Source organism: Oryctolagus cuniculus, chromosome 9, assembly GCF_964237555.1.
Source record: "Oryctolagus cuniculus chromosome 9, mOryCun1.1, whole genome shotgun sequence".
NCBI classification, from domain to species: Eukaryota; Metazoa; Chordata; class Mammalia; order Lagomorpha; family Leporidae; genus Oryctolagus; species Oryctolagus cuniculus.
Window position 1 is genome coordinate 124,904,756 of NC_091440.1, and position 23,990 is coordinate 124,928,745.

A 23,990-nucleotide genomic window follows, 5' to 3' on the forward strand; every position below is an offset into this window, starting at 1 on the left:
ATGCTGTAATTTGGGATGCCAGCGTTTCAATCTTTGACTTAAACTGCTGTGCTGCAATGCCTGCCCTAATTATCCTTATTTTAAAATGTTGGCAACTCATTCCACTTGAAAAACAAGCAGGGGAGGTATCAGGCTAGTAGGTAAGCTGCCAGTTAGACTGCGTATGTCTCACATCAGAGTGCCCATGTTGAAGTCCCAGCTGTGCTTCGGATTCCAGCTTCCTGCTCATGCCGGTCCTCAGAGGCAGCAGAGGTGGCTCCAGTTGGGCCAGGTCCCTGCTGTCTGCATGGAAGGCCTGGGTTGAGTTCCTGGCTTGCAGCTTTGACTTCAGTCCTGGCCCCAGTCCAGTCCTGGCTACTGCAGGCATTTGGGGAGTGAACCAGAGGATAGGAGGTGTCTGTGTCTGTGTCTCTCTCCCTCTCAAATAGATTAAAAGCAAACAAGTCATCAGCATCCACAGGAACTTTGCAAAGCAAACAAAATGCAGCCAGCACCAGCCTTGTGAGCCTCCCGGTATAGGTTTCGGGTTTGTGGTCTATTCCCGGGTGAAGGAAGCCGACCTTTCTCATAGATTTGTCACGTTTGGCAGGTTTTGTGTCTTGCACAGGAGAGGCTCCTGCAAGCCAGGATTATAAAATACCCTGTATCGCGTTCTGCCTGCTTTACCTGTAGATCTGCATCTCCCTCGCATTTACTTTCATGTAATTGGTAACGAAAGGCCACAGCATCTTTTTGTCTTAGATGTGTCCTCAGCCCCTGATCCTCCTCGCCGTGACTTGCAGCATCAGCTCTCACAGGCTCGCTTTCCTGCTTCCAAGCTGGCAGGCTCACTGCTGTGGCATCAGGGACATGTTTTCAGGTTGTGGAAGCCTTGCAACGTACTTGATTGTCTGGGAGAACTGAGGCCACTTTGTTTTAATTCTGTTGGCTGTTTGCTTCTTTAGATCAACTTTAGAGTCAGTTTGTCCTGTTGCGTTGGGGTTTTGGTGGAGAGCACATCATGATGGCAGGTTAATTTAGAGAAGGAGTTTCAGTGTCTTAATACCGTGCCTCACCCCCCACTCCACAGTTTCAGTTATCTTTCTTTCTTCATGTAGTCAGTAAGTTTTTTGTTAGGGTTATTCTTAGGTATTTTGTAGTTGTTTTTTGCCCTAAGATACTTTTTTTTTTTTAAAAGACATTTATTTATTTGAAAGGCAGAGTTACAGAGAGGCAGAGGCAGAGGGAGGGAGGGAGGGAGGTGGGAGAGAGAGAGAGAGAGAGAGAGAGAGAGAGAGAGACGGAGATGTCTTCCATCTGTTGGTTCACTCCCCAGTTGGCTGCAACAGCCTGAACTGAGCTGATTCGAAGCCAGAAGCCAGGAGCTTCTTCTGCATCTCCCACGCGGGTGCAGGGGCCCAAGCACTTGGGCCATCTTCCACTGCTTTCCCAGGCTGCAATGGCTGGAACTGTGCCAATCCAAAGCCAGGAGCTTTTTCAGGGTCTCCCACGTGGGTGCAGGGCCCCAAGGACTTGGGCCATCTTCTACTGCTTTCCCAGGCCATAGCAGAGAGCCAGATTGGAAGTGGAGCAGCCGGGATATGAACCGGTGCCCATATGGGATGCCAGCACTGCAGTTGTCAGCTTTATCCACTATGCCACAGTGCCAGCCCCTTATGATACTTTCTAACTGGTTATTAATATTGTTTTGGAATTTAAAAAAAATTATTCAAGTGGCAGAGAGAGAGAGACTGAGCGACAGAGACAGATAGCTCCCATCTGCTGCTTCTGTTCTCACATGCTGGAAACCAGGACCTGGGAAACAGTCCAGGTCTTCCCTGTGGGTGGCAGGAACCCGGTTTTTGGAGCTGTGGCCCAGCGTCTCCCAGGTCTGCATTGCCAGGAAGCTGGAATGGGGAGCCAGAGCTGGGTATGGGGTCCTGGCATCCTGTGCGAGGCACCTGATGTCTTAACTGCCACCAGACTCCCGCCCCTCGATGGGGTTTGTGACTGTTACTCTCTCTCCTTGCCTGAGGTCCGACACCCCCACACCAGGAGCCCTCCTGGCCCCTGTGGTGCTGAGCACTCCCACTCTGCTCCTCTAGTGTCTCAGGCTCTCTCCTGGCCTGGACAGATTCTCTCACTTGTAACTAATTTTTTTTTATTTGTTAATGAAAATGAGCTTTATTACATCAAGTAATACAAAGGTGCAAGCAGTCTTAGTCATTTTCTTCCAGGTGTTTTGGGCAACTTAGAGTAAATGCAGATCTGAAGTCCACACTCAGACTTAGCATGCACATTTTGGGGGCTCCCCGGCAGGTGTGGCAGGTTGTTCCTCTTTATTTATAACTTGTGCGTTTTTTAAGAGTTGACATGTTAGGGGCTGGTGCTTTGGCGTAGCAGGTAAAGCCTCTGCCTGCAGTGCCAGCATCCCATATGGACACTGCTTTGAGTCCTGGCTGCTCTACTTCTCATCCAGCTCTCTGCTGTGGCCAGGGAAAGCAGTAGAAGATGGCCCAAGTCCTTGGGCCCCTGCACCCATGTGGGAGACCTGGAAGAATCTCTTGGCTTCTGACTATAGATCGGCTCAGCTTTGGGTGTTGTGGCCATCTGGGGAGTGAACCAGCGGATGGAAGACCTCTCTCTCCCTCTCTATCTGACTCTCTTTCTCTCTTTGTGTAACTCTGACTTTCAAATTAAAAAAAAAAAAGTTGACATGTTAATAGCCATGCAAATACTTACGCAATAAAGAAATTCCATTAGCAAAATCTACACAGCATGGCACGGTAGGGGCTGGCCATTAAGGAGTGAGCTATCAGTGTGCATCACTTGTGTGGGGCCTCTGACCCTCCGCATGGAGAACTCTGACTTGTTCACTGCCTATTTGTGTTCCTACCATAACGAGGCATGCAGTGAGTAACCAGTGGGCACTTAGATAGGTGGGGGTTGTTTTAAAATTGTGGAATACAGTTTAAGATTGCATAAAGGTGAATGTGTGATCTTACATTCTGCCTTTAAAGTGTAGCATTTTTAGTGAACATATTTACTTTTAGCCATCATTGTATTTGAGAGTGGCTAGAAAGGTTGTGGGTGGCATTGAATGGAGTACCTACTCTGCACTAGATAACATTGCTTTGCACATGGTATCTCACTTTTCCTCACAGGGACTCTGTTAGGTTCCCATTGTAGAGAGGCAGCAAATGAGCCTCAGGGACTTGTAAGAGGTACAGTAATCAAAATGGAAATGCCCATTGAGTCTTTCTAATTATTTAAATGGTTTACAAGAAGAGGTGCACAGATACCTCCTGAATCAGGGCTGCTTTTCAAAGCATCGTCACAAGTGCCTCTCAGCTGTCAAGTTGACACCTGTCGAGTTCAGCCTCTTCTGAGTTATCATTGGATGAACAGTAATACAAGGGGACTTCAAAAGTTCATGGGAAATGGCGCCGGCACCCCGGGTTCTAGTCCTGGTTGGGGTGCCAGTTCTGTCCCGGTTGCTCCTCTTCCAGTCCAGCTCTCTGCTATGGCCCAGGAAGGTAGTGGAGGATGGCTCATGTCCTTGGGCCTTGCACCCACATGGGAGACTAGGAGGAAGCACCTGGCTCTTGGCTTTGGATCTGCACAGTGCCGGCTGCAATGCAGCGGCCGTAGTGGCCACTTGGGGGATGAAGCAATGGAAAAAGGAAGACCTTTCTCTCTCTCTCTCTCTCTCTCTCTCACTGTCTAACCCTACCTGTCAAAAAGAAAAGAAAAAAGAAATGCAAGTGGCTTTGGTGCCATGAATTTTGGAACCCATGCCTTGTTTTCCATCATAATGCGTGTCTGTGAGCTTCATGAGGACTGTGCATAGATGATGTAGCTCCTGCCCTTAGGGTGTTTGAAAATGGAATGTAGGTACTGAGACAGGTGGATAGGAAACCAGCCCGGGATTGTTCCCAGGTCATGTCCCAGTGCAGGTTCTGTGCTGGGAAAAGTCATCACCTTAAAAGTAACACACAGCCTGTGGCAGGAACCTTGATTCATATCTGATGGGGCTGCCTGTAACTTTGAGAAAGGGTCAAGGGCAGCACCACCCACATCCCCAGGGACTGTTCGGGCAGTGATGTCATCCACGGTCGGTCGGTAAGGATGGGTTTATGAAGCCCTTGGCTTTGTTGAGGAAGTAGAGCTGAGCAGTGAGTGGGAAGGAGATGGCTGGTGGTGTGTTCGTGGAGTGGGAAGTGGCAGGAAGCAGCACACGGTCCGGGTCTGCAAACAGAATGACCGTGCTCAGCCTTAGCGATTCTCCTAACCTCTCGGCCTAGGTTTCAGAGCACTTCTAGAGCGAGGAAACCGTGAGAGGCTTTGTCCTCTGTGGTTAATGCTGCCAGGGAACGGGCTGTGTCTGCTCCTCTCCCCGCCGGTTTCTTGGCTGGCAGTTTAAGTTGCTTTTTGTGTCTGTGCTTTTTGAGTTTCTCAGAGGTGGTAGTAGGCCAGCAGTGGTGACAATTTCTTTTTTTTTTTTTTTTTTTAAAGACTTTACTTAATTATTTGAAAGGCAGAGTGAGGGAGGGGTGGCGAGAGAGAGATCTTCCATCCACTGGTTCACTCCCCAAATGACTGCAATGGCCAGAGCTGGGCCAGGCTGAAGCCAGGAGCCTGGAGCTTCATCTGGATCTCACATGGGTTCAGGGACCCAAGCACCTGGGCCATCTTCCACTGCCTCCCCAGGCACATTAGCAGGGATTAGCTGGATTGGAAATGGAGTAGCCGGGACTCAAGCCAATGCCCAAATGGGATGCTGGCATTGTAGGCGGTGGCTTAACCCGCTGCACTGCAGTGCCGGCCGGGACAGTTTTTCTTTCTCCCCTGCCCTGAGATGGTGGTGGGGGGTTAGTACTTGCGGAAGCGGCAGAAGGCAGGCAGAGGGGAAGGAGGGGACCCAAGGGGCTGGATGCTCCACGAATGATGCAGGCGTCTTTGGACAGCTGAGAAGGGGTCTTGGTGCTGCAGCAGAACCGTGCTTCAGAGGCGTCGAGTGTCTGATGCCGCGAGTGACAGCTGCTGTGGGTTCTCTCTGTGCTCCCTACTTCAGGGGTCACTTCCTGTTTCCTGTTGACAGCATCCCCGTGAGATGGGTTTGTGATTGACTCCCTTTTCCCAAAGGGGAAACAGAGGTTCGACGAGCTTAATTATCTCCCACCTCATCGCAGGGCCAGGCTCCAGGTCACTCTGTCATCCTGCTCGCTAGGTTGTGCACAGCTACTGGGAACACCTGAAAGCTGCCTGCTGGTGTTGAGCACATTTCATGTTACTTAGTTTTAAGGCTATAGAGAGGTTGGGGTTTTTTTTTTTTTGCATTATTTTTTATAAAAGTTTTATTTGAAAGAGGTGGGATGCAGGAGACAGAGAAATCTTCCATCTGCTGGTTCACTCCCCATGCGGCAGCAACAGCCAGGGCTGGGCCAGGCTAAAGCCAGGAGCCAGGAGTTTGTTCTGGGGCTCCCAAGTGGGTGGATGTACTTAGGTAGTTGAGCCATCACACTGCTGCGTTCCGGCATTAGCAGGAAGTGGCATCAGGAGCCGAGGTGGGAGTCTACCCCAGGCACTCCCAGCTGGGATGCGGCGTCTGAAGTGGCGGCTTGCCCTGTGCGCCACAATGCCTGCCCCTAGGGAGCTTTTGATTTCTTACAAGTGAATTAGAAATTAAATTGCTGTCTTACCTAATTCTTCTCACCTGCAGTTCTGTTTATTGGAAGTAAATCAAGGTGTGATCAGTTGATTAGGATTTGGTTTTAAAATTCCTTTTGTCAGCCGGCGCCGCGGCTCACTAGGCTAATCCTCCGCCTAGCGGCGCCGGCACACCGGGTTCTAGTCCCGGTCGGGGCGCCGGATTCTGTCCCGGTTGCCCCTCTTCCAGGCCAGCCCTCTGCTGTGGCCAGGGAGTGCAGTGGAGGATGGCCCAGGTGCTTGGGCCCTGCACCCCATGGGAGACCAGGAAAAGCACCTGGCTCCTGGCTCCTGCCATCGGATCAGCGCGGTGCGCCGGCCGCAGCGCGCCGGCCGCGGCGGCCATTGGAGGGTGAACCAACGGCAAAGGAAGACCTTTCTCTCTGTCTCTCTCTCTCACTGTCCACTCTGCCTGTCAAAAAAAAAAAAATTAAAAAAAAAAAATTCCTTTTGTCTACGGAGCACATGGATGTCAGGGATTGATATTAAGAAGGCAATGTGGAGATGGAAATTTTGAAAAGTGATTGACAGCTCGGGTTCACGCCTTTACTTTCCAGGAGGTGGAGAGTGGAAGAGCTGTTCTCAGGAGCTAAGTGGTGGCAGTTTGTGGACGAGAGCGGTGCCGTGTGCAGAGCTGCGGAGTACCGTGTGGCAGCAGCCACTGCCTCTGCCTGACTGTAGACCGGCCCTCGCCAGCAGAGACCTGGGCTGTGACACAGAGACCAGCATCACCCGGAGGCCTGCAGGGAGGGCCTTCCTTCTGTGAGCCTCGTCCTTGTCTGCTCTCACTGTGTGCAGGCCTCTGCTGCTCCCCTCATCCCCTTTCTTCTTCTTTTAAAGATTTATTGATTTATTTGAAAGGCAGAGTTACAGAGAGCGAGACACACAGACAGAGAGAGAGAGAAAGAGAGAGAGAGAGAGAGAGAGAGAGAAAGAGAAAGGTCTTCTTTTCACTGGTTTGTGTCCCAAATGGCTGCAACAGCCAAGGTTGGGTCAGGCTGAAGCCAGGAGCTTGGAATTCCATCCAGGTTTCCCACGTGGGTGGCAGGGGTTCAAGTACTCCAGCCATCTTCGTCTGCCATTGTAGGCACATTAGTGGAGAGCTAGATCAGAAGCAGAATGGCTGGGCCTGGAACCAGGGCTCTTATATGAGATGCTGGCATTGTAAGTTGTGAGTTAGCCCGCTGCATCACAGCGCTGGCCCCTGTGCTGTTCTCCTTTCCACTTCATGGCTGGGGAACCGAGGCACAGATACGCTGAGAGTAATTGTCCAGGGTCACACAGCTCCCGAATGGTTTAGCAGGGATTGCTGTGTGCACGCCTGGCCTCATGACTCCACGCGGTGTGGGCCTCTCCAGTACTGAGGCGGCAATTATAGCTCAGGGTGAACATTGAGGAGTTTCTTCTCCTCTCTTCAAGTGAATCTGAGCATGTTGGGGTCTGGAGAAACGGAATTGTTTACTTTTAGCTGCCTATTCATTGAGCCGCACAAAGAGGCGGCTTCCATGTTTGCTTAGGCCCAGTGGTGACGCTGGGCGCACACCAGCAACAGCTTTGATCTTAGAAAATTTACTATCTGTGTGCCTTAGGGAGCACAAACAAACTGTGGGCTGCTGAGGTTTAGTGCTTATTATTTCCGCTGGTTCCTCAAGTTTGCACACACAGAGAGAAGCATCATGGTTGGAGTCTAAGGGCCATTGGCAGCAGAGGGGGTTGTGCAACATGAGTTAGGAGCCAACCCAGAGACTGCCACCCATGGAGGTCTGTGGGCATGAAAACTGCATGGCCACCTGGGTGTCGTGGACAGCGTGACTTGAAAAACAGAGCAAAACTAAACAAAAGTGCACTTGAATGCAAAGGGCCTCAATACGTTCTACAGTCTTGGCTCTTTAGTACATGGCTGTTACCAATTGTCTCAGCCTGTTTGCTGCTGCTGTAACTGAATGCCATACACTGGGTCATTTATAAAGGACTCAGGTTTATTTGGCTCATGGTTTCGGGGGACTGGAGGTCCAAGAGCAAGGCGCCACTATCCGCTCAGCCACTGGTGAGGACCTTCTTGTTGCCCGGTAACATTGGAGGATGACAGGTGCGCAGGTGCACCACCTCGGGTCTCTCTTCCTTCTCTTATAAAGTGATTCATGTAGAAGGGGCGGAGGGAGAGGGAGGGAGGGAGGAAGAGAGAGGGAGAAAGGGAGGGAATAGGAAAGGAGAGACAAAAAGAAAGATAAAACCGCTAGTGCCATGGTTGGGGCCCCCGTGTCATGCCTGATCCAACCCTAACTGCATCCCCACAGCATCCTCCACTAAATACCGTGAGTGGAGAATTGGTGGGAACCACTCGGACCAAAGCCCTAGTAGAGTTCTTGCTTGATGTGCATCACTGCGCACTGAGCACCCGCTAAGTCAAGCATGGTCAAGTTTTCACTGCCACGTTTTTGATAAGACTTATTTACTTGAAAGGCACAATGATAGACACAGAGAGATCTTCCATCTGCTGGTTCACTCCCTTAAATGGCAGCATCAGCTGGGGCTGGGCCAGGCCAAAGCCGGGAGACAGGAACTCCATCCAGATCGCCCACATAGGTGGCAGGGGCTAAAGCCCTTGGGGGCATCTTCTGCTGCCTTACCTATTAGCAGGGAGCTGGATCAGAAGCAGAGCAACCAGGATTTGAACTGGGTTCTGATATGAGATGCCAGAATTGCAGGTGGTGGGTTAACCCGCTGTGCCATAATGCCAGCCTACGGCCACTTCTCAATCTACCCTCGGGAGTGTGTGTGTGTGTGTGTGTATTTGTAGCTGCCTGCTCCTTTCTTTCCTAGGATATTTCTGTTTTGGGATTGTCCTTGTGTTGGAGTTATATGTGACCCCAGAATTCACTGGATCTAGCATCTTTATTTCACACTAAAAAACATGAGAAACTGCAATACTTGTGTAATGTGTGTGGTCCGCAGTTAGTGCCAAATGTGCTTGTGGTTTTTGTTTGGATAAGTGGCTTGCTCAGCGTCACATAGGTAAAGTGGCAGGTTTGGACGTCAGGACCCCTGCTGTGGTATTCTTGTTACTACACCGGAATACGCTGGGATGGCGTGGAGAGTGTCTCAGCTCCCTGTGCCTTCTGAGGAGCTGTTTGGTGGAAGTGCCCAGCCAGCTTGCCATCAGTGTGATCCCCACGGTTGGAGCAGGGTCAGTGGCTGCCTGCCGCAGACCTGGGGCCAGAACGGTATCTCCTCACTCGCACTGTGGCCTTTGCTGCTGCACCACGCTGCCACACGTCCTCTGGGAACTGTGGCTGGGGCGTGCATCACAGCCGACTTGACTCAGCCATGGCAGACGCGACCCTTCTTGGCTCTCTGAGGGCCGGTCAGTCCCTGTGTGCTTTGCTGAAACAAACAGGTCCCTCCCTATCGCCAGACTTGCCTGGCCTCTGAAGCTGAGTAGCAGTGTTTCGTGCTGGGACGGACACAGGGCTTGACACCAGGGTATTTCTCTCCGTAAAAGGGTGTTCTGTTAGGACACAGGCACACTTGTTGATCGGGCCGTCTGTAGGGGTCGCGTGTATAGGGAGCCTGAGAAGGCTGTGTTGCTGTTGTACTTGGTTCATTGCACAGGCTCCTCATCTTACACGTTAGGTAGCACTGTGAGAGGCTAAGACGCCCCCCTCCCAGGTAAGACGCCTGCAGCCTGCAGCCTGCATTGGGTTGCTGGGTTTCCACGCCTGGCGGTGGGCGAGACTCCAGCTTCCTGCTGATGCAGATCCTGGGAGGCAGCGGTGGTGGTTCCGGTGGTTGGGTTCTGTGCATCCACGTGGCAGCCGTGGACTGATCTCCGGCTCCTGGCTTCTGCCTGACCTCATCTCGGCTGTTGAGGCTGCCTGAGGAGTAAACCACTGCCTCTAAAAAAAGGGGGGGAGGGGAGAAAGGAGATGCCATTCAGAGGAGGAGGGGCTGATGTGCTCGGGGATCCTGGGGGTTAAGGGGTCTCCCAAACCATCCTTTAGCAGCTGCCCTTTGCGTTTGCCAGTCTTGTCTGGGCAGCACCGTGTGTGCCCCAGGATGGAGCTTCCCCGCTCACTGGGAGCAATGATGTCACCATTCTGATGGAGAGAGGCAAGGGAAGGGGTGCAGTGGGTGCATTTCTCCACCCTTTTCTGTCTAGCAGGAAGCACAGTTGCCCTTGGTATTTATGGGGTATGGGTGCTGGGGCCCCATTTGGATACCGAGGTCCACGGATATTCAAATCCCTTCTATAAATGGCCTAGTACTTGCATAGAACTTGTGCACAACATTCCTGTATACATTTTTTTTTAAAGATTTATTTATTTATATGAAAGTCAGAGTTACACAGAGAGAGGAGAGGCAGAGAGAGAGAGAGAGAGGTTTTCCATCTGATGATTCACTCCCCAGCTGGCCGCAACGGCCAGAGCAGTGCCAGTCTGAAGCCAGGAGCCTCCTCCGGGTCTCCCATGTGGCTACAGGGGTCCAAGGACTTGGACCATCTCTACTGCTTTCTCAGGCCACAGCAGAGAGCTGGATTGGAAGTGAAGCAGGCAGGTCTTGAACTGGTGCCCGTATGGGATGCCGGCGCTTCAGGCTAGGGTGTTAATCCACTGCACCACATCGCTGGCCCCTTTCTGTATACTTTACATTATCTATAGGTGGGGCCACCGTCTGCAGTGCTGGCATCCCATATGGGCACCGGTTCAAGTCCCGGCTGCTCCTCTCCCAATCCAGCTGTCTGCTGTGGCCTAGGAAGCAGTAGAAGATGGCCCAAGTGCTTGGGCCCCTGTACCCACGTGGGAGACCCAGAGGAAGCTCCTGGCTCCTGGCTTCAGATTGATGCAGCTCTGGCCATTGTGGCCAACTGGGGAGTGAGCCATCTGATGGAAGACCTCTCCTTCTCTCTCTCTCTCTGTCTCTGCCTCTGCCTCTGCCTCTCTGTAATTCTGCCTTTCAAGTAAATAAATCTTTTAAAAAATTATAGGTTACTTTTTAAAAAATATCTGTTTATTTGAAAGGGAAAATGACAGAGAGAGGGAGGAAGAGAGAGAGAGAGATCTTCTACTTGCCCATTCACTCCCCACAGGCTACAACAGCCAGGGCTGGGCCAGGCAGAAGTCAGGAACCAGGAACTTCATCGGGGTCTCCCATGTGGGTGGCAGGAACCCAAGCACTTGAGCTGTCATCCAGTGCCTCGCAGGCGCACTAGCAGGAAGCTGGATTGGAAGCAGAGGTGGCCTCCATACCAGCCACTCTGATAAGGGAGGCCAAGCAGCCGCTCACTGTGCTGTAGTGCAATGCCCACCCCACATAGGTTACTTTTAATATCCACTGCCGTGTAAAGTGTGGCTTTACTGCTTAGGGAGTCATGGCAAGGCAAAAATAATAATAATAATAATAATAAGTCTGTACGTGTTCAATGCAGATAGTCAGTTTTCTTAGTATTTCCAGTCTACATTTGGCTGAATCCATGGGTGTGGAAGACCCAGATGCCGGGGCTGAGTGTATTAATTGAGTTTCGTCTGTGAGGAGAGGAGAGAAGAGGAGAGGGGAGGGGAGGGGAGGGGGGGAGGGGAGGGGAGGAAAGCGTCCTAGCTCTTGGCCTAGTGCTGTGTGAGGTTAGTACTTGTGTTGCTGATGTTTGGACAGGGCGCTGCTCTTGTGGAATCCTGGGGATGGGGTGACGTTTGAGGAGTCAGCCCCTCATTTCTCTGTCCTCCGGTAGAATGGACCCCAGTTGCGGAAGAATTCAGGAAGCTAACTGTCTTCAAGTGTCCAGCTGCTTCCACGTTCCCCTCTCGTCCCTCACTCTATCATCACACAGCTTAGTGATCAGAAGGCTGATGGCAGGGCCGGTGTGGAGTAGTAGCAGGTTAGGCTGTCAGCTGCAAACTTGGCATACCAAATAGGCGCCAGTTCAAGTCTCGGCTGCTCCACTTCCAGTCCAGCTCCCTGCTAATGTGCCTGGGAAAGTAGTGGAAGATGGCCCTAGTCCTTGGACCCCTGTACCCACATGGGAGACCTGGAAGAAGCTTCTGGCTTTGGCCTGGCCCAGCCCTGGCTGTTGCGGTCATCTGTGGAGTGAACCAGGGATTGGAAGATCTCTCTCTCCCTCTGTCTCTCTCTCTCTCCTTTTGTCTCTACATTTCTGCCTTTCAAATAAATAAATCAATCTTAAAAGACAAGAAAGAAGAAGGCTATTTGTGTCTGTCTTTCAGGTCCAACTTCAAGCTTGTGGCTGTTAACTCAAAGCTCTACGCCGTCGGCGGGCAGGCCGTGTCTAACGTTGAGTGTTACAATCCCGAGCAGGACGCCTGGAATTTTGTGGCACCCTTACCGAATCCGCTGGCTGAGTTTTCTGCGTGCGAATGCAAGGGGAAGATTTATGTCATTGGAGGCTATACCACCAGAGGTAAGCGAAGGACCTGCGTGGGTCTACTTCCGTGTTCACGGGGGCGGCCTGGGGCGGGCGGAAGCTCCCAGCGTGTGTGTGTGCGACTCCATGCTTGAAATACTGAATATTTCCGCATCTGTGTGGGTGGGGTGTTTGGGATGGGAGGGGTCTCTGATGACTTTGTATGAACGTGGAAGTTGAACAAGGTAGGGGAGCTATGAAGGAAGCGCCTGTGTTCTTTCTGCTTCCGAAGCACAGCCTTGTCGTGAGCCGCCTGGTGGTGTGGCTGGGCCTGGTCCGTGGGGACTGCTTTGCCCTCTCTGCTGCTCTCTGAGGCTGGGCACTCTTGGGTGGGGTGTGTCCTTGGAGCAGCTGGGAACACAGCCTCTGTCCCCTCCGAGCTGGAGGTCTCGCTGTCATTCCTCCCTGTGTGAGTGCCAGCGCGTCCGAGGCGGGGAGAGCGCTGTTGACACAGCTCCAGGAGGATTCTGGGCCGACCGGCGATGGGGGGGTGCATGTGCTGGGTATGAACCTGTGCACGTGTGTTTGTCGCTTGTGAGGGTCGGCAGTTTGTGGTCGAGAATTTGGGAATAGACAGTCTCTCTCCAGCATGCTTTATACTGCTGTTCTGGGGACAGAGAGGTCTCACGCCCTGGTGTCGGCAGGCAGTGTGGTGTGGCAGGAAGGATGACGCCAGGCCTTCCCCTTCCTGTCCACCCCTCACCCTCACAGCAGCCACTTCCGGGTTGCCCCTGGGCCAGGCGCATTTCTTTGTGCATTTGGTTTGTCTGACCCTAGAGAGCCTAGGCCTTGTAGAAAAGGTATAGCCGCACACTAGGGACTTTGGCCCCGTTAAGGGAGTGCAGTCACCGCTGAGTCTGGCAGTGAAGTTACCCTGCACCCCTTTGTGGTGCAACATGTGCAGGATGGAGCCCTCCCACCCTGCTAACGACAGCCGTGGCAGACCCCCTTGCAGACTGTGAGCGACCCCTACGCGCGCAGGGCAGGAATCCAGCACTAGGAGTGCTCTCACTGGTGATAAAGTTCTCAGCACGTCCAGGTGTGTCTGGTTGGGGGATTTATGCTGGAAGAAATCAGATGGGAAGTATTTCATGAACCTCTGATTTACTCTTTCTGTGAATGTGACAGCAGAAGATTAAAAAAAAAAAAGATTTATTTATCTGAAAGAGTTACAGATAGAGAGGGAGAGACGGAAAGATCTTCCATCTGCTGGTTCACTCCCCAGATGGCCAGGGCTAGGCCAGGTCAAAGCCAGGGGCTTCTTCCAGCTCTTCCATGTGGGTGGCAGGGGCCCAAACACTTGGATCGTCTTCTGCTGCTTTTCCCAGGCCAGGAGGAGGGAGCTGGAATCAAAGTGGAGTAGCCAGGACCCAGACATGCGGCAGCTTAACCTGCTGCACCACAGGGCTGGCCATCAGCAGATTTTTTTTTTTAAAGATTTATTTATGTATTTGAAAGTCAGAGTTACATAGAGAGGAGAGACACAGAGAGAGAGAGATACCTTCCATCTGCTGGTTCACTCCCTGAATGGCCACAATGGCCAGAGCTGGGCTGATTTGGAGCCAGGAGCTTCTTCCAGGTCTCCCATGTGGGTGCAGGGGCCCAAGCACTTAGGCCATCTTCTGCTGTCCCAGGCCATAGCAGAGAGCTGGATCGGAAGTAGAGCAGCCGGGACTCGAACTGGTGCCTGTGTGATGCTGACACTGCAAGCAGTGGCTTTACCCACTATGCCACAGTGCCGGCAGCCAGCAGATTCCTGATGCCTGCCTCTAGACAGTAGATTTGCAGGGGATAGTGGTGGGCCATGTGTCTGTCTCCTTCCTGTGTGGCTGCCACATGGCTGAGTGTGAGCTTGGTGGCTAACAAAGACTGTGTTTTCTCACAGTTCTGGGACCTACGGTTGGAAATCAAGGCATCAGCAAGGCCATGCTCCTTGGGAAGGTTCCAGGGAGAGTCCCCGCTGGCCTCCTGCACCTTCACACAGCCAGGCTCTGCTTCTGTCTTCCTGTGTGGCTGTCATCGTCTGGCCCTTGTAAAGACACCTGTCATTGGAACTAGGGCCCACCTGAGTAGCCCAGGGTGATCTCATGTCAAGATCCTCAACTGCTGTGTGCAGAGACACTTTTTCCAACTCAGGTCTTAGTCACAGGTTCCAGGGATCAGGAGGTGGATGACATTTTGGGGTCACCAATCAGCTGGGGTATATCCAGAGAGACAGAGACAGAGTGCCTGAACGTGTTTTACCAGGGAGTGGGGTGGTGGGGAAGAAGAGGACTCCCCCATCTGCTAGTTCACGTCCCACGTGCCGACCCCAAGCTGCATGCTGGGAGTTCAATCCAGACCTGCCACACGCCTGGCAGGGAACCTAGTACTTGAGCCATTAGCACTACTTCCCGGGGTGTGCTTTAGCAGAGCTGGGGAATTGAACCCAGGTACTCGGATGTGGGGCACTGCCAGACATCGTAGCGTCTTACCCACTAGGCAGACACCTGCCTCCACGTGCTTTATTTTGCTCCGTGTTTTCTTCACTCGTGGGGTATTCCCAGTGCCCCATGTGAGTTCCTGTACACTGACAACACTCGCCAGCTTTTTCTTTACAAATGAGTGAAAAAAATATGAGACTTATAGTCGTTTCTTGTACTTCAACATTGGAGTTCTGGTTACAAGGATCACTTTTCTGTGCTTAGACACAGCTGTAGCAAGCCCAGTTCCCACACCTGTCGCTCTCGTTCTTTCTTGTTCTCTTTCTCTGTTTTGTCCCAGGTAAGTCAGTGCTCACTTCTGAACATTTCTCAGAATTCTGATTCCTCCCTAGACTGAGTGACACTTGGTGCATCCTGTGACTTGGTGTCATCACCCTTGTCCCCCGACACCCCCTCCCCATGGTGCTCTTGAGGGCTGACATCATCACACTTGACCCCCACCGAGGGCTGACATCATCACACTGTGCCCCCCACCGAGGGCTAACATCATCACACTGTGCCCCCCCGCTGAGGGCTGACATCATCACACTGTGACCCCCACTGAGGGCTGACATCATCACACTGTGCCCCTCCCCCGAGGGCTGACATCATCACACTGTTCCCCCCCACACTGAGGTCTTGAGGTCTGACATCATCACACTGTCCTCCCACATTGCTGAGGGCTGACATCATCACACTGTGTCCTCCCACATTGCTGAGGGCTGACATCATCACACTGTGTCTTCCTACATTGCTGAGGTCTGACAATATCACACTGTGTCCCCCTGACATTGCAGAGGGCTGACATCATCACACCATCACACTGTGTCCCCCCCACTGAGCACTGACATCATCACACTGTGTCCCCCTGACATTGCAGAGGTCTGACATCACACGGTGCCCCCACCCCGAGGGCTGACTTCTCACATCTGTCCCCCGACGTCCCCCCAGCCCTGCTGAGTTCTCCCTGTAACCCGAGGTCTACTCCACTGGTAGATTTCCCAGCCGGCGTTTACCCTTGCTGAGCAAATACTCTAGATTTGACCTGGAGAGCCCTTGTGTGTTCCGTAGCCGCGCAAGCCACCCCGGTGTCCCTTCCTCACTCAGGCCACCCACTGTCATTTCTCTCCTGGATTCCCTGTGCCAAATCCATGCAGGGGTGGCCAGTGCCACGGACGGAGCGGTGTTTGCGGAAGGGGTCGAGAGCTCATTTCCTGAGGCTCTGCGACAGGGCAGTGGCTTGTGCTCTGCTCAGCTCTTCCTGCACTTCCTAACTTATTTATTCTGAAATAAGTCGTCATAACTGTTACCCCACCCCCCACAAAAATCCATAAAGGTGGATTCCTGGCCTTCTGACTTCCTATGCTGGTGAGACTTTTATAATTCAGGAAATAATACTTTATGGTTTCTGTGATGGCTGTTTGATTATTTTAATTCTTTGCCAGCACTAAAGAATTAGAGAGACATTCAGGGGCTGGTGCCGTGTCGTGTCGTAGAAGCTCCTGGCTCCTGGCTTCAGATTGGCCCAGCTCTGACTGTTGCAGCCCTTTGGGAAGTGAACCAAAGGATGCAGGACCTTTCTTTCTGTCTCTCCCTCTCTCTGACCTGTAACTCTGCCTCTCAAATAAATAAATAAATAGATACATCTTAAAAAAAATAGAAAAGACATTCAGTAGAAAGTAGTAGTAGCTGTAAAGGGGAGAAAAGTGATTGTTCAAACTTCGAACCGATGGTGAGTGTAAAGCCTAGACGATTGTCCGTCCCACCATCTCAAACCACCTTGTCAGGGTCTGAGCTTTTGTTGAGGGAGGAGAGAAAACATTTAGAGAGACCTGGGGAGACCTAGAAGTACCCTCTGGACGCCTCCCTGGAATGAGCCCTTTACTCTGTGGGCAGAGGGTCAGGTGCAGAGGGGCACTCTGATAGATGAGTACCCAGACTCCCTGGGGCTGTCTACCAGAGTGAGTGTGACCGCAGCAGTGGCATTTAAGAAACAGAGCTAGTGTGGATAGAAACCTGCAAGACAGTTTTGTCAAAGCTGCAACAGCTGGGAGACTCGTGCAGGCACAGGGCCAGCGGCACGCCCAGGACTTGGCTTCTCTCTGTGCCCTCCTAAGGAGGTACTCGAGTCCTGACCACATATGGCTGTGGAGTGCTCTAGGCGCTGCCAGCTCTGTGTATGGGTGGGTGTGGGGGGTTCTGTCTCCGGAGGAAGGGCTAGGGGAGGAGCTGAGCCCTAGACGAGGAGCGCGGTGTCCTGGCAGCTTCCACAGCAGGCAGAACACCGCACACCCGGCTCGTGCCAGTTCTCAAGCCAAGCCGTCTCCTCCACTGATAGGTGTGGTTGTTGGTTTAAACAGAAATGACAAAACACAAGCTTCTTTTTTTCTGATAATTTGTGACATTTTTTTCCCCTATCGAGGCTAAAATATTCCAGTTATTCTTTCATGGAGGAGAAAAGGGAACAAAATAATTTAAAAGAAGAAAAGCCAAGCTAGATATTATATAATTTGCTAACATTTTTCTTTCTTAAACAAAGATTTATTCATTTGAAAGGCAGAGAGAGATCTCCCACCTGCTGGTTCACTCCCTGAATGGCTGCAACAGCATGGGCTGCTGGGCCAGCAGCCTGGAGCTTCTACCCGGCCTTCCTCGGGCGTGCAGGGGCCCATCTGGCCCATCTTCCTGTGCTTTCCCAGGTGCATTAGCAGGCAGCTTGATGGGAAGTGGAGCAGCCAGGACCTGAATTGGCACCACAAGCATTTTTCAAAAAAGAGAGAGCATGCAACTTTTTTTCCTTGAAGAAAATAACAATTAAAAGTAAGGTCAGGGCCGGCGCCGTGGCTCACTAGGCTAATCCTCCGCCTTGCGGCGCCGGCACACCGGGTTCTAGTCCCAGTCGGGGCGCCGGATTCTGTCCCGGTTGCCCCTCTTCCAGGCCAGCTCTCTGCTGTGGCCAGGGAGTGCAGTGGAGGATGGCCCAGGTGCTTGGGCCCTGCACCCCATGGGAGACCAGGAGAAGCACCTGGCTCCTGGCTCCTGCCATCGGATCAGCGCGGTGCGCCGGCCGCAGCATGCCGGCTGCGGGTGCCATTGGAGGGTGAACCAACGGCAAAAGGAACACCTTTCTCTCTCTCTCTCACTGTCCACTCTGCCTGTCCAAAAAAAAAAAAAAAAAAAAAAAAAAAGTGAGGTCAGAGCATCCACCCCTGTAGTGTTTGCTTTTTATCCCCACAGGAGCCAGCTGCCTCTTGTTCGGGTTGGGGGGGGGGGGTTGCCCTCCGTGTCTCGCCTGTGTCCCGGCTGCAATATAGCAGTGCCAGGCGAGTCTCGGGCCTGGCAGCAGGCAGGCGTGAGGCTCGTTTCTCCGGATGTGAGCCGTGGTGCGCCCAGGCCTTGGTGCCTGCCGGGGGTGCTGGGCTGTCACTGATTGTGCGCTGAAGTCCTCCCTCTCCTCACGCTGACCTGGTGCTCCGAGGTGTGCAGGCGCAGGTGCTGGGGATGAGCGCCTGCGCCCACGTCACAGTGGCTCATTTCCCCGGCCTTAGCCACTCCAGCCCGGTCCCGGAGAGGGGGCGCACGGCAGGGGGAGGTGGCTGAGGATGAATCCACAGGGGTCTCCCGCACGCTGCTTCTGCAGCCCCCACTTTTCCCGGGCTGCTGTGTGTGTCCGCGGCCGCGGCCACCGGGGGGCCGCGCGCGTCAGCCTCTGCCGCTCTCTCTCTCTGCAGACCGGAACATGAACATTCTGCAATACTGCCCCTCGGCCGACGTCTGGACGCTGTTCGAGACGTGCGACGTCCACATCCGCAAGCAGCAGATGGTGTCGGTGGAGGAGACCATCTACATCGTGGGGGGCTGCCTGCACGAGCTGGGGCCCACCCGCAGGGGCAGCCAGAGCGAGGACATGCTCACCGTGCAGTCCTACAACACCGTCAGCCGCCAGTGGCTCTACCTCAAGGAGAACACGTCCAAGTCGGGCCTGAACCTGACGTGCGCGCTGCACAACGACGGCATCTACATCATGAGCAGAGACGTGACCCTGTCCACCAGCCTGGAGCACCGGGTCTTCCTCAAGTACAACATCTTCGCCGACAGCTGGGAGGCCTTCCGCCGCTTCCCGGCCTTTGGCCACAACCTGCTGGTCTCCTCGCTTTACCTGCCCAACAAGGCAGAAGCCTGAGCCAGCCGGTGCCAGGAGGGGGCCTGGCTGAGACCCAGACGATGGGGTGTCCGTGTTTTAAAGGGGAGCTGTAGGCCGCGTGTATCCAGTTCCAGCTGTACATAAGCTTACTTGAACTAATTACTTGAAAACGCGAGGGAAAAAAAGAGACCATCGTTATTTTTTAAATTATTGGTTCTTAAATGATGGGAGCAAATCCATGATAATGTGTTCATCCAGACGTGATCCTCTCGGGCCAATCACTGACGAGCGGATCCGCTGAGTGCGTGGGTCAAGGGCCAAAGGCAGTGATGGACGTGAGTGCTCAAGGCGATTGGAAAATCCGCTTCGTCCAGGTCACTTGAAATACCTTCTGTCCCTTTCACATTTCAGATTTCCTTTGTGGTGGGAGTTCGCTCCACCAGCCTCCCTTTGCCACTGCCATTCTGTGTCCCCGGCCCCTGTCACAGCCGTGTGAGCTTCTAGAGTGTTTACAACAGGGTTCTGTGTGCAGATAGTTGACCTGCCTGTGGCTTTCCAGGAAACTCACACCAAGGAACCCCTATGACCCCTTCCCGGCAATCAGTCCCCCCAGAATTCCCATAGAAGCAGTCTCCACTGTGTCCCCCCCCCCCTTTTTTTTTCCATTGTGAATGCTCAGACATAAACACACGGAAGTTCTTCTGCCCTTGTGAGGCAGGTTGAACATTTATGGGGTCACAGGAGCCAGGCGGCCAGTATTGTTTAAAAGAGGATTTGTGGGAAGGGATGGAAATTAGCATCCATTTCAAAAATGGAGTCACAAATTTACATAGGATGGGAACACCAGATGAGAAATTTTTTTTCCCGTAAGAGTTACTTTCATTGAATGTATTGGACTTAGTTGTTAAGACCGAAAACCCAACTTTATCACGTTGATGTCTGGCAGCTGTCTGATTTAATCTGAGCTTTTCATGTCTGTTTTGCTGTGTGTGCTAAGGTGAGGATGGCAGAGAACATTTGTGCTGGAGAGAGGGGCAGTGGCTCGGAGAGAAGGGGACAGCCACCGATGGCATTCCTGAAATCGGCTAAGCGCTTCACTTGCCCTGGGTGTTGGTGTGATAAGAGCTCGGCTTAGAGTTGGCAGTGAGTGAATGCTTCCGCCGCAGGGCAGCTTTCCTTAGGATCCCGTTGCTCCGCCCTGGGGAGATGTTCCTGTGATTGCAAGGCACCCTCTGCAGTCCTCTGGCATTTTGCAGCAGAACCAGGGAACCCGTGGCCTGGAGACCCTCTTTCTGCACAAGTGGCAGGCAGACTCACGTCCCTGACAGCGAGCGAGCGTCGCTCTGGGAAGTCCCAGCAGCTTGGTGGGCGGCTCCAGCTGTCACCCTGCAGGGAGCTGGCCACGTCTGCTGAGCTGTCTCCCCTGTCACAGGGCTGGCTACAGGGTTTCTTTACACCGTGGCCTCTATAAATGTAAAACAAGGGTCTAGATACAGAACTCCTATTTGCACAACTTTCCAGGAACACTTCTGTTAGGTAAAATGAGGCAAATCTGCATTTTAGACATGGATACAGGTCTTTGTATCCTCTCATCAAATATTCTTCTCCACAGTCCACTCTGAATGTTATTCAAGTGTTTCTAAGCCATATTCATTTCTTTTCAAATGTTAAGCTTTAAAAAAAAAAAAAAAAAAAAACCTGAAATCTTCCTGGGCATGGTACTTAACTAATAGGTTTAACTTATAATCATTGTAGAATTGAATTTCCAGTCACCTGTTTCATTACATATATTTCGAAACCTAATTTATTTCATTTTAGATAGTGTTAACTTTTGTTACTGTAGATTTTTTTCTGTTTCTTTAGAGGCAGAGGCGATGGGGAGAGAGAGACAGAGAGCAGGTGAGCACATGCTTCTGTCTGCTGGTTCGTTCCCCACATGCCCACAGCAGCTGGCATGGGACTGGGCTACAGCCGGGAGCCAGGAACTCAAGATAGGACTCCCACGTGGCTGGCAGAAACCCGACTGCTTGAGCCATCACTGTTGCCTCCCAGGGCGCGCATTAGCAAGAAGCTGGGAGCAGGAGCGGGAGCTGGGTGTCTACTCCAGGCATTCCGATGTGGCCTGTGGTCCTCTCTGCTGGCAGCTTAACTCCAAACACCTGTCCTGAGCTTGACTTTGGAAGGCTTAATCCTGCATATGCAGAATACTCGGGTCAGCTGAGTTAGTATTAGACAAACAGGTGGAGATTAGCTTGTAAATAACCAGGTTGTGTGCAACACCGTATTATTTCTGCCAACCAGTTATTCCTGACAACATTCTTTGGGTCTGTTCATGCCAACAATTAGGTTCTTGGACCAAATGAAGGTCTCTGCGGATGCACAAAGCGGTTTGACAAATCCGGTTTGATATGTATACATGGATGTATGTGTGCTTGCGTGTTACAGCTCTCTCCCAGATAAAAGACTTTGGACAAGCAGTTGTTGGTCTGGGTCCCGAGCAGGGCTGGGGGCATGGTGGAGACCAGCCTGTGGGTTTTGGGATCCCATCCTTCCTGCTGTGCACACCAAACACACTGTCATGTCGTCACCAGTTTTTATTTAGTGCTGTTCTTTTGCTGGTGCCAGTGTTGTGCGGAAGACTCTACCTATGAGTGAAAGCGATGCTTCATTGGGCGCTTCCTTTCAGCCCCCTGGACTTTCCTTCTCACCTTGACAGTATCTCTCTGCTGCGAGTGTTCTGTCTTTTTATGACGTGCCGGGAGCACCGGCCAGGGCACCGCGTCCTACAAAGACTGCCCTGAGTGGGAGCACGCGAGGCCTGAGCCAAGGGCGGTGGGAAGGAAGTATGCTCCTCCCTGACACTCTTCCGTCTTTGCTTATGGCCTCTCCTGTTTCCGTCCTTTGAAATGTTTTCTTAGGAATGTGCAGGAGTGGATTATTTAGATGGTAGCGGTTAGGTCATAGCAATGAAGTACTGACAGGACATGGATAATAGTAAGACACAAACACATGGCTTAAAAAGAGCAGAAACCAAAGAGAATTGAACTCTCCTGTTTTTAAACCCAAGACCCCAAGTACTCTCTGTTGCCTTAGCTGTCCCTTGGAACTGTACTGGGATGGTCGATGTTCTTTCTCTGCGAGTAATTCAGTTGGTCTCTTTGGTAAGCAGTTGCCTGTGGAGTACTGCCGATGCGGTGTGTTCAGATTTCCAAGTGGAATTGTGACACTCCCTGTTGGGCCAAAGAGGTCAGTTGAGTGGCAAAGCGGTGGTGTTCCTGATCAGCCAGGTATATGACGAGTGGTGGCCGGACGCCGCCTGCGGGCCGGCCCAGCAGTTGGGGGGAGCAGGGTGAGTACCGATGCCTTTTTCTTAGACCATGAATGGGGCCTCTGTGCCACCTGACGTTAAGGTGGCGTTCTGTGGGCATGCTGGTGTTCCTTCCTCTGTGCTGGGATTCGGGCCAAGAATCCAGGTCAGCCCCGTGCTCACAAGTGTCTGTCACCAGCAGAGTGCCAGGTTCTGTCTGCCATCCCTCCTTGGTCACGATAGGGAGGGCGTCCGGAGGCTCGGACCCAGCCAGGGTGGCTGTGCAAGCAGTGGGCTGGCTGACTGAGAACACTGACCACGGGTCTGTCGCGGGCAGGACAGTGCTAAGACCTGGGAGGACAGACACGAATAAGCCACGGCTCTTGACCTTGAAGAGCTTACAGGCCAGGAAAAGGGCTCGCCGCCCTTGTCTTACCCAGGAGGTCCTTCTCAAAGCCGCCTGTTGTCGTTGGGCACAGCTGGCGCTTTCCAGGCTGGTGGCCTTGCTTCGAGATTCCCCACTGGATGCGTCGCGAACCAGTGTTTCTTTGCATGTGAGCGTCACGTGCTGCGTTTTGTATTTTACCGTGTGATTTTTTTTCTTACTGCTTTTCTTAGTCTTCTCTATTCCACTTCCATGTAATCTGCCTTATTTAAAAAGACCAAGGACCCCCGCCCTTACAGCAAGGGCTGGGGGGGGGGGGCGGTGGGACCAGCGGGAAGAGGAGTCCGGCCAGGGATGCGGGCTCCTGGGCAGAGGGGAGCCCCACCCGTGAACAGCTCTGTAAAACGGTGAGTGAAGTGCTAGGCTGGACTCGGGGTCACTGGGTGTGGCCTTCCTGACGGTGATCAACAGGTGGTTTTCACTTAAGAGTATTTGTTTTCACTTTCATTTATGTAAAGTATCAGTTTGCCTTTTCTTGTGTTGATTTAGGAAATGCACACCCAGCCTCCTCACCTAACCTTTTCTATCCATTCCTATAGAGAAAGTGAATGTAAAAGATGGGGCCATTTTGTAGAGCAGGAGGTGAGCTGAAAGGACTTTTTAGGGTTGGTTGATGACTTCTCAAATGGTTGTCAGCGTTTCTGGTAAAGAAAAGGAAAATGTGATTTGAACTATTGTGTCTTTTTTTTTTTTTTCTAATAAAAAAAGATTTAAGACTAGGGCACTTTATAACCGAATCTATGTTACATTCATACCTGTACTTAGTAGTCACTTTAGGGAAAAATGATAATCTGTAGAATGAGTAGCTAGGTTCTGTTATGACTGCTGCTCTCTGTGTTGAAAAGGTTGTGTTGAGTCTCCAGTTTCCAGTGTGGCTTAAACATGTGCACATTGTCATACGATTCATTTAACTGCAGCGACGCCCAGGAGAGCACTCTCTGTAGCAGCAGTCACTCTTTGTATAGCTCTAGGACTGTGGAGGAAAAGCTCTTCAAATAAAATACTTCTCAACCCGTCCTTGTCGTCTGCAAGGTGCTCTGTACCAGCTGTGAGCTCGGGGCTGCGCCAGAGCTGGAGGGACTTGGGGACGTCCGTGACACGTCCCTGCCAGTGAGGGAGCTTGGAGCCCCAGGGGACGCTGCGCTGACACTTCTGAGCCAGCTGGGGCCAGGGGTGGCAGGACTTGCGAGGAGGATGCACCAAACCCAGCAGCACAGGGCCGGTGGGGGCCGGGGTGGGGACGACTGGCGGAGTCCGCGGCATCCCCGGGTCCTCCTCTAGCCCCGTGGTGTGGTGTGCGACTCCTGCGAATTCTGGATTCGGTCTGAGCCCGCAGCTCAGCGTTCGTGGCCCGCAATGATCTGTTCCTCTCCATGTTTGACAGGCATCCTTCCTTCATCCTCCGTGAGGAAGCCTGGACGTCTCGTTAGGGGCTGACGAATCCCAGTGTTCGCGGGCTATAAGCATGGCCTTGGCAGCAAACCCCCGAGAAAGCCCGGGGAGGTGCAGGTGGACGTGAGCTGGGGCAA

The 23,990-nt window shown here is 52.4% G+C and overlaps 1 protein-coding gene across 1 annotated transcript in view; it reads left to right on the forward strand.

The window, feature by feature from the left end:
* Positions 1 to 23,478, forward strand: part of KLHL42 (kelch like family member 42) — a 28,616-nt gene extending 5,138 nt beyond the window's left edge. The window contains exons 2-3 of the mRNA XM_002712726.5: positions 11,907 to 12,100; positions 18,297 to 23,478. Of these exons, the coding sequence (XP_002712772.1) occupies positions 11,907 to 12,100; positions 18,297 to 18,748 (646 nt within the window). The 3' untranslated portion in view covers positions 18,749 to 23,478. The remainder of the gene's footprint in view (positions 1 to 11,906; positions 12,101 to 18,296) is intronic.
* The last annotated feature ends 512 nt before the right edge of the window (positions 23,479 to 23,990 follow it).